Genomic DNA, 8,955 nt, shown 5'->3' with positions numbered 1-8,955 from the left:
GGCTCTACTGGGTCAACAAGGCAAAGTCAACCCGTAGAACTACTACTGCTACGAAGCAAAAGAACAAACATTCCAATTGAATCTCATCACAATTCCACCATTCAAAGGGCGAGTAAAAACTCCACAAAAGTAGGCCACAAAGCTTCCAGCAGGGAGTCAGAAATGTTGAAGGATTTCGGAGAAAGCTCAGTGTCAAAAAGTCCACCCAAACTTTTCAACTTCGGCTCCTCCTCGTAACTGGTCATAAAGACTCAGCGTCGAAACAGCAAAAAACACACACAGACCCTTGACCGACGAAGAAATTCATCCATCATTCATCCATCTCGAAACCATTTGCTAAATCACCTTCTTCTTCTTCTGCCTCACCATATAAGTCTGACCTCGTTGTTTGTCATCTTACATACACCATCCCGTCGCCATAGCCATCCGAACCCTGCCTTGGGTCCTCCCTCTGCACGCTCGATTTCTCGCCGCGGACGTTGCTCGACACTCACTGGAAGCTTGGATCCTGCTGGTTTGCGCCACGCGGGGATCTTTAAGATCTTTTTTGAGGAGGTATAGTCGAGGCTCTCACTTTATTTTGCATATCGCCATAGCCAGATTTGGTACATGTGTTTGTGTGTGCCGTGCGTGGTTTGGTTTAGTTGTGGTTGGATCTCAGTTGTAACGCTGATCGCGAGGTTTTTTTTTGTTTTTTTTTATTGAGGCGGATTCGTCTTCTGCATTTCCGGAGGGATTCGTCGATGTGAACACGGTGTTTATGCATTGCTCAAGCTGCGCTGTTCTTAGATCTGTTCGCGGTGTTGCTTTGCGTGGCCGTTTGGTAGTGGTAGACTTGGATTTCTCTACCTAGTGTTTTGTTATAGCGATCACATTGTTACGCACTCCGCATTTGCCAATGTAGTTGGGCGTTGGACGGGGGGTGCGGGACTTTTATTTGTTGCTTTTAGTCTTGAAGTTAGATCGCGAAAGTTTTACAGATATGTACAGCGCAATAGCCACTTTTCGGCATATCGGAGCAACTATTGCCTTAGTAGATGCAAATGAGTAACTCAACTCAAGCGGTGATATCCTACGAATTTTTATCGAAACTTCACTAAATTATCTTCACACGGTCGGTCATTTGTACTGTCTTATTTCATCATTAAAGTCGATTTGATCGGCGAATCTTTAAAAGTTTCAAACGAAGGTTGCGTTCCTGGGAGTAGCATAAGCTATGGATTTGAAGCTTTGATGATGTGATTCAAGGGACTGCCCGTGGATGTACAGGCCTGAAAATGTATAGTACTTGTTTTATTTACAGGCATGGCTCGCAAGAAAATCCGAGAGTATGACTCCAAGCGCATCCTGAAAGAGCACTTGAAGAAGCTTGCTGGCATTGACATTGCCATAAAATCCGCCCAGGTGCTATTCTTGGTAGTCAAATTGACGGAGTGAGTGATGTATATCAGTCGTTGTTGACTCTCTGCTATTACATATCAAAACTTAAATACGTTTGACTTTCAGGGTGCACCCAGTGTAATCTATGTGCTACCTTGGTCCTTGCAGGTGACCGAGAGCACAGACTTTACCAAACTAGCTGAACAGGAACCATGGCTGAACTCCACGCGCCTCGTCGTGAAGCCAGATATGTTGTTCGGCAAGCGAGGAAAGAGTGGCTTGGTAGGTTCCGTTCACTCTCTGTCGGAAAATTCAGAGGTTTTTGTGAAATTGGTTGGATGACATTTACATGCGTTTGTAGCACGAGTGTTCATGTGACACATGAAGACTGAAAAAGATACTGGAATCTTATGATAATAATTGCGTTGAACGGTGGCTAAAATCTGCAGGTGGCTCTCAACTTAGATTTAGCAGGTGTGGTAGCTTTCGTGAAGGAGCGTTTGGGTAAAGAGGTGAGTGTTTTGTAACTAGTAGAATGTGCTGTTATGATACTTCATTCCTTTCACTTATAATCCCAAACCATGGTGGATGAATTTATTAGGTCTCATTTCATACATTTATGTTCGCAGGTCGAGATGAGTGGTACCAAAGGTCCGATTACCACTTTTATTGTGGAACCTTTTGTTCCCCACAAGGATGAGTACTACCTTTCAATTGTATCTGATCGTCTCGGGGTGAACGTAAGCTTCTCCGAGTGCGGTGGTATTGACATCGAAGAGAATTGGGACAAGGTAAAATCTAACTCCGTTTAGGATTGTATTGTCTCTTTTTCATTCACAATGGTTGTTCATAAATAACGCAACGGAATACGTGGCTGAATACGATTTCGTAACAGCTTAGATTCAGGCTCTGGTGCTTAGAAGACGAGGCTATAAATGCATGGAGAAGAGGGTGATAGAGGCCCTGATACTTTATCGTATTGTGCTGACTGGCTTGGAATCAACAGGTGAAGGCCATTTTTGTTCCTACTGAGCAGAGTACTCTCACAAGTGAGATATGTGCTCCTTTGGTTGCTACTCTTCCACTTGAGGTAATAGTTCGCTTCTTTGAAGGCTATGGTGAGGGCATTTAATACACACCTAGATATATAATCTGTTGCATGTCCTCTGTGCTATTGTTGATTCCCTTGCACGTTTTCATGGAGCTATCATATTGTACCTGTTTGTTTCTTTTGGTCTGTTTCTCTTCAATCTTCGTCGAGTTCAATATGCGTTTTGGATCCTCAAATACAATTAGTGTTCTCAGGTCCGACCCAAGATAGAGGAGTTCCTCAAGGGTGTCTTCATTGTCTTCAGTGGTAAACTTTATATTTCTATCAGTATTGTATTTTACAGCTCAATATTGATTGTATTCAACCTTTCATGTTTGGGTCGATGCACATATTATCTTGTAGAAAGAAGAGTGTCATTCATTTTCAAGGACGTCTTGTTTTATATGTTTGCAATCCCATCAACCGTTGCGGCGTCACAAGACACCGTCAAAGTCTATAATGGGGTGCGGCGAATGGATTTTTCATTTCTGAACTGAGTGTTGTTATTTGTGCAGAGTTGGACTTCACACTATTGGAAATGAATCCATTCACAATTGTTGATGGGACTCCATACCCGTTAGACATGCGTGGTGAACTGGATGACACTGCTTTATTCAAGAACACTCAGAAGTAAGTATCTTGAATTTTATGTCTCCATATATTCACCCTAGGCCAAATCGACAAGGAGTAGACCACTGACTTAACTCTTGTTGATTGTGTACAGATGGGGAAATGTCGAGTTTCCTTTGCCTTTTGGCAGGACAATGAGTCCGGCTGAGGAGAAAATTCACCGCATGGATGAAAAGGTATGCGGCACTGCTCTGATAGTTTGAGGCGGGCTCTCTGGTACTACCAAAACCATGCCGCATGTACGAGCTCCCTGTTCGTTTGTTTCCAGTTTAGGGCTTTTAATTGACATAGCTACATGTTTGATTGCAGACCGGTGCCTCCTTGAAATTGACAATCTTGAACCCTGAAGGCCGAATCTGGACCATGGTCGCTGGGGGAGGTGCAAGTGTTATCTACTCTGATACGGTACTGCTTGTGTGCACTGTTATCATCGTCTTGCTCAAAGCACATTTTATGAACATATGCTACGGGGCTTTTCTGTCATTTCGACACAGCGATGCATTGATAAATTTGCTTGGGGATCGCTGCCTGTATGACTGAAATTTTGTGTCGCAGGTTGGAGACTTAGGCTTTGCTAGTGAGCTGGGTAACTATGCGGAGTATAGTGGTGCGCCTAATGAAGAAGAAACCCTTCACTTTGCACGTGCCCTAATTGATGTAAGTTCTTTCATAACATACATGAAACCACCTAGCCCACTAGTATGAGCTATGACTAGTAGTAAGTCTGTCTCGCAGAGAAAATCAATCTAATCAACTACAAATTTTGACGTATCTGTGAAGCATCTATTTGTTTAGAGGATCAGCCCTAGTTCTGACCTAGTTCTTTTTGTTAGTGTTGCACTGCAAATCCTGATGGACGCCGAAGAGCGCTAGTCGTTGGAGGTGGAATTGCCAACTTCACTGACGTTGCTGCTACATTCAATGGTATTATTCGTGCTTTCAGGGAAAAGGTAAAATTCTGAGCCCTGTATGTGCATCTGTGGTTGTACAGTTGGACTGATTACTATGAATCACGCACGGAATCTGACACAGTCCACATATTCTGTTCATCAGGAATCGCAGCTTAAAGCAGCTCGTGTCCAGATTTATGTCCGGAGAGGAGGCCCCAACTACCAAAAAGGGCTTGCCAAAATGAGGGAACTGGGAGCTGAGATTGGAATTCCAATTGAGGTTAGGCACAACGATTTGGGTTTCAGAACATGTCTCGCTTTGTGTTTTTCACACTTTCTCAACACTCGTATTTTGTTTTTAGTTCATAGAACAATGAGATACAACGAAGAACAAACTGGCTTGATGAAGTGTACTCCTCGTCCGCGTGAACCAATATTTTTCTTGTCGTCTTGACCTGGAGCAGGTATATGGACCAGAAGCAAGTATGACTGGAATTTGCAAGCAAGCAATCGACTACATCAGCATCGCCGCATAGACAAAAATGTAGGGGTCTTCAATTGCCATTCTTTCTTCACCGCTACTTGAGCATACAATAGTATTGTCTATTATACAAGTAGCGTTGCACTGATGTATGCTCATAGAATGGCAGGAATTGCATAGTTGGGCAACATTTTATTCATTCACATTATTCTGAGAAAGACTTGTTCGTACATCACTTATGGTTTGATTACCTACGCACTACAGCGTCACAATGCAATCAATTCATCAATATCATCAATTCCATCTCATTCATCTGTTCACATTCTGTCATAACAAAACAAATGTTGATGATCAGGACATGATCTTCAATTGTAGACTCCAACGTAACAATAATACAAAAACCGTAGTATATTTCTCAAAACTGTCAATGGGAAAAAAACAAAACCCGTTCAATGAATAAAAGCGGAGCGGCGAGCATGTTAATTGCTGTCGAGGGAATATGAACAGTATACGCGAAACTTGCAAGCGATACCGACAAGCTACATTGCATTCACAGCAGGGGTTCTCGCAGTGACAAGCACCGACGAGACATTGCCCAAGGCGGAGGCAGCGGACTCGACGTGCTGGAGAAGGAACTCGTAAATCTTCCGCTTCAATCTTCCCTTTGTGTCGACAATTCTCTCGTCCTCCTCGCCTTGCTCCCTCACTCCATCCAGCCAGTCGTTCACATGCTTCAATTGCGACAGCATGGAAGCAATCTGGCTATTATCGGCCCGGCTCACCACTCCATTTCCCTCCCCCGCCTTTCCATTATTCATAGAAATTCTAAACCCGCTGTCGAGAGCGCTCTCCATGAATATCAAAAACCATCTCTGCGCTTCAAGTTGCACTTGCTTGCCTAGCTCCACCATCTGCTGCAGGCGGGAGGCTCGTTCCAAAGGCATGTTCGCGATGGAGGATCCCTTCGAGGATTTTGCCAACAGGCCGTTGCGGAGTGGGACATGGATGGAAGAGCGCTTGGCTGGAGAGGCGGGAGAGGTCAATTTTGCTGGAGATTGCGGAGGAATTACCTTTGAGGCTTTAGGCCTGAGATTGGAGATATCGGTTTGAGGGACGGAGGACAGGGCGGGCCGGGATGCGGTCGTGGTTCTTGCGACCATGGCCATGGCGGCGGGAAGAGTTGTGGAGCTGAGCTTAAGACCAGCGCCGTGAGGAGCTTCGAGGAGAATTGAGAGCTGTTGGGCAGTTTGGTGGAGGCTGCTTCGGACGGAGACTGGGCGGTCTTGTCTCGTTTGGAGGGAGAACCCGGCCAGGTCGGATGCGAGAGCGGTGTTTATCCAGGTCGAGGCGGCTTGATAGCTCTGAGAAGTTGCGGTTTGAGCTCTTGGTGAGATTGGCTCATCATCGCGGCAGTGTGTAGATCTGCTGTGGAATGCAACAAGGGACTCAGCGATGGTCACAGCTTCGGAGAGCGTGCGATGAAGGCTTAAAAACTGCTCCACCGTTGCTTGAGGCGAGTCGATCCTTGCTGTGGTGCAAATTTCCGCAAACATGCTGTGCAGACAAGTGAGAGAATTAGTTCAAGAAATATTTGAAGGCACCGAAAATTTCAAGAGGACTCGAAAGCAAAAGTCGAAAGCTTGCCTCAAGCTTCGAGCGACGCATTCAGCTGCAGAGGCTTCCTGAAGAGCTTGGGTAGCAGCTGCCGAAGCGATGTCACGCGTCTGTAAAACTTCCTGCAAAGTAAAGAAAAAATGTCCGTTGAACTAGCATGGTCGAAAGATCCTGCGATTTGCTAGGAGTATGGAAATGAAAGGCTGCGTGAGCCGAGATGATATGCTTTCAGTTTACCTTGCCTAGAGACGCTAAAGATGCTGGAAGTGAATCCCAAGAGACGCTGCCGTCAGTCCACCTCTTGTTGAGTGCTACTTCTTTCTGTCCTCCCGAGAAATCTACAGAAGAGGCCAACCTCTTCGCTGGAGGTATACTTGAATCCTGTGAACTTGTTAGACTGCTTCTCGTCAGTGCAGATGTTGGTTTGACCGATGTCAGACTCTTCTCAAGCGTCGGAGACTTCGTTATTGCAGCATTCCGGGTGCTGTCTCTCGGTCTCCGCACAGTGCCCTGTTAAACAAAAACTAAATCCTAACATCAATTTCTCGTCTATACAGTGAATACTACTACACCGAATTAGGAAGACGCATCAACTTGTGAGGGGTTTGTACGCAGAATCATGTCAAGATTGTTACCGAGATTTTGTTGCCATTGGTGTTAGCTTCCTTCGAAGCAGCTTTCTCCTTCACAGCTCCTTCCCAGTTCTTTCTTGCAACTGGTTTAATACCAGTAAGAGACGCTCCGCTGTTGAGTGATCCACCTAGTGAGTGTTTCTTGTTCGTATCTGTTGCTAAGCTTGATTTCACCAACCCCTTTCCCGCACTGATAGACCTTCTAACTACAGGGGATTTCAACCTAATTGCGACGGTCATTGTAGGAGTATCCTTGTAAGGAATTTTCCTGTCTTCGGGGTACGAAACTCGGCTGTTACGCACTCCACTCACCGGTTTTGGGCTCAATGGCGTTTTCTGATCTGTGAGCGTATTCGGAGAAGGAGTACTCTTAGTGGAAGCATGATCAGAAAAAATCCTGGACTTCACCATGCGACCTCTAGGTCGCGACTGAGATCTTGGAGCATCCTCTATCTTCTTCGTCGGAGTTCCAACGGTGCCATTCTCCTTAGCTACTGGATTACTTATGCTTGCGCTTCGAGCAAGACGCTCGGCGAGTTCGGTGTCAAATTTCCTAGCAGCTGACGAGGATCTGTCTGGAGAAATTGTCATTTCCTCGTACTGCACTTGGAAGCTGCAGGAGTTGAGCGACAGTCGATCCGCTCGATCAGACGAAGACCTGATACTGGAAGATTTCTTCTTCGGCGTTGAAGGCTTGTCTGGTGACGACGAATCGCTCAGTCTGCCACTTTGGCCCTTCTGCGAGGCACTTTGTGGAGAGGGTACAACGGTAGCAATCAGATTCTCAGGAGTACCTACACATTGATGCCTACCAGGAAGAGGACGCACTCCTCGCAGCAGCGGGACCGGAGAGCCGGCCTCTAGTCTATCTATGTGAATAAATTGCCCGAGCTGCAGTTTGTCACTAAGAATTAGGTCATCGTGCTCTTCAGCGAGAGATACATATGTCGCATGAGAGGAGTCTGAAACTTTGATGTAGAAGCCATGGTTCGGCCAAAGTTCTCCGTTTGCGAGTGCGGGGACGATACTTATCACTTGCAAGAGCGCTGATCGGTGCTCCCCTGTCGCCTTCACGTCAGAATTGATGTGTTGCAGTAGCTTAATTAAAATTCCTGGCGTGAGCGTCGCCATTATATCCCGTCTTCCGAGTTCGACAACTGAATTTTTGGTGAACGTTGTAATGACAGCACCCTAACCCTTTTCGTCTCGTTCTTTGCAACTGTCGGAACTTTGGGTAACGGAGCACATTGTGAAATCATGCACCGACTATCAGCTGCCTCCCACTTCGCAGCATGCGGTTCCTTTGATTCGCTTACGTGTCAATAATCTCGGAAACGAGCTGAGAGCGGAGAAAGCTAGGAACATATTCCTGATCTGACGATTATATGAACTTGAAGGATTGCTATCTCGCGTAGCTCCTGCTCGTCAGAGCGTGATCTACGGATGATAACAAACCCCGATGAAGGCAACTATTGTCCCTGCTCAATTTCTATCACTATCAAATTCGGTGTAAAGAGTCCAGTCCCCACCGTTCCTTAACATTGTCGACACGCAACAATGGTCCTGACAACATTACCAACATTCTAGGGCAGAATACAGTCCAACGGGACCGACTTGACGAAAGCTCGAAAGTGGAAAAAAAGATGCTTCACTGCAGGATACTACACCTCCAGAGTGGCAATCAGAGAAGCGTTACGAGGAGAGCTGGCTGTCTTTCGTCTGGCAAAAAATGGGCACCTGCATGCTGGTATTAAGAAAGGCAAAAATACTGGATGTAAAACGGCCATATCCTCTCGAGCGCAGGAAAACCTAGAAAGCGTTTGCGAGGTAACTAAGCATCGTCCCAAATTTAACGCCGCAACTCTTGTGAAGCTCATACGCCTCTCATGTTCAACTGAATATACCAAAAGTATGAACAGAAGTGACCAGGAGATCGAATCGAAGACTTGCAGTGCAGCTTACTTACCATAACCGCAAATAAAAAATTATTGCTTTGATGCCAACTCAAATTTTGTATGAGTTGAAATGCTGTTGATCTAGCAAAAATGCCAAATCCCCCAACATGATTCTCAGAGGACGGAGCGGAAGAGAGAGTGAGGGAGAGAGCGAGAGCGGGAGCTGTGACTTCAACGGCAACAGGCTATGGAGATACGTCCTCACTCGCTCGTCGATCGAAAGGCAGGATTTGAGACGGAAGGAGGACTACAGGAGAAATCATTTCAAAACAAAACTGTGTCT

The 8,955-nt window shown here is 45.8% G+C and overlaps 2 protein-coding genes across 2 annotated transcripts; one reads left to right on the top strand and one right to left on the bottom strand.

Moving 5' to 3' along the window:
* Positions 1–410: 410 nt before the first annotated feature.
* Positions 411–4,791, top strand: LOC112275098 (ATP-citrate synthase alpha chain protein 3). The gene is made up of 14 exons (XM_024505121.3): positions 411–555; positions 1,304–1,404; positions 1,549–1,662; positions 1,830–1,892; positions 2,010–2,171; positions 2,387–2,470; positions 2,686–2,737; positions 2,986–3,100; positions 3,195–3,276; positions 3,410–3,505; positions 3,656–3,757; positions 3,934–4,050; positions 4,154–4,270; positions 4,455–4,791. Exons 2-14 carry the CDS (start codon positions 1,306–1,308, stop codon positions 4,524–4,526), a joined length of 1,275 nt encoding a protein of 424 aa, XP_024360889.1. The 5' UTR covers positions 411–555; positions 1,304–1,305; the 3' UTR covers positions 4,527–4,791.
* Positions 4,792–4,861: 70 nt separating this feature from the next.
* Positions 4,862–8,672, bottom strand: LOC112275090 (protein CORTICAL MICROTUBULE DISORDERING 2). Its single transcript, XM_024505096.3, has 4 exons — positions 6,721–8,672; positions 6,323–6,595; positions 6,116–6,207; positions 4,862–6,025 (listed from the first exon to the last, which is right to left on the bottom strand). The coding sequence occupies exons 1-4, from the start codon at positions 7,846–7,848 to the stop codon at positions 5,011–5,013; spliced, it is 2,508 nt and encodes an 835-aa protein (XP_024360864.1). The 5' UTR covers positions 7,849–8,672; the 3' UTR covers positions 4,862–5,010.
* Between the last annotated feature and the right edge of the window lie 283 nt (positions 8,673–8,955).

The sequence above is a fragment of the Physcomitrium patens genome, chromosome 2 (genome assembly GCF_059467195.1).
Source record: "Physcomitrium patens ecotype Gransden chromosome 2, ASM5946719v1, whole genome shotgun sequence".
NCBI lineage: Eukaryota > Viridiplantae > Streptophyta > Bryopsida > Funariales > Funariaceae > Physcomitrium > Physcomitrium patens.
This window is presented reverse-complemented; position numbering and strand designations above follow the sequence as displayed.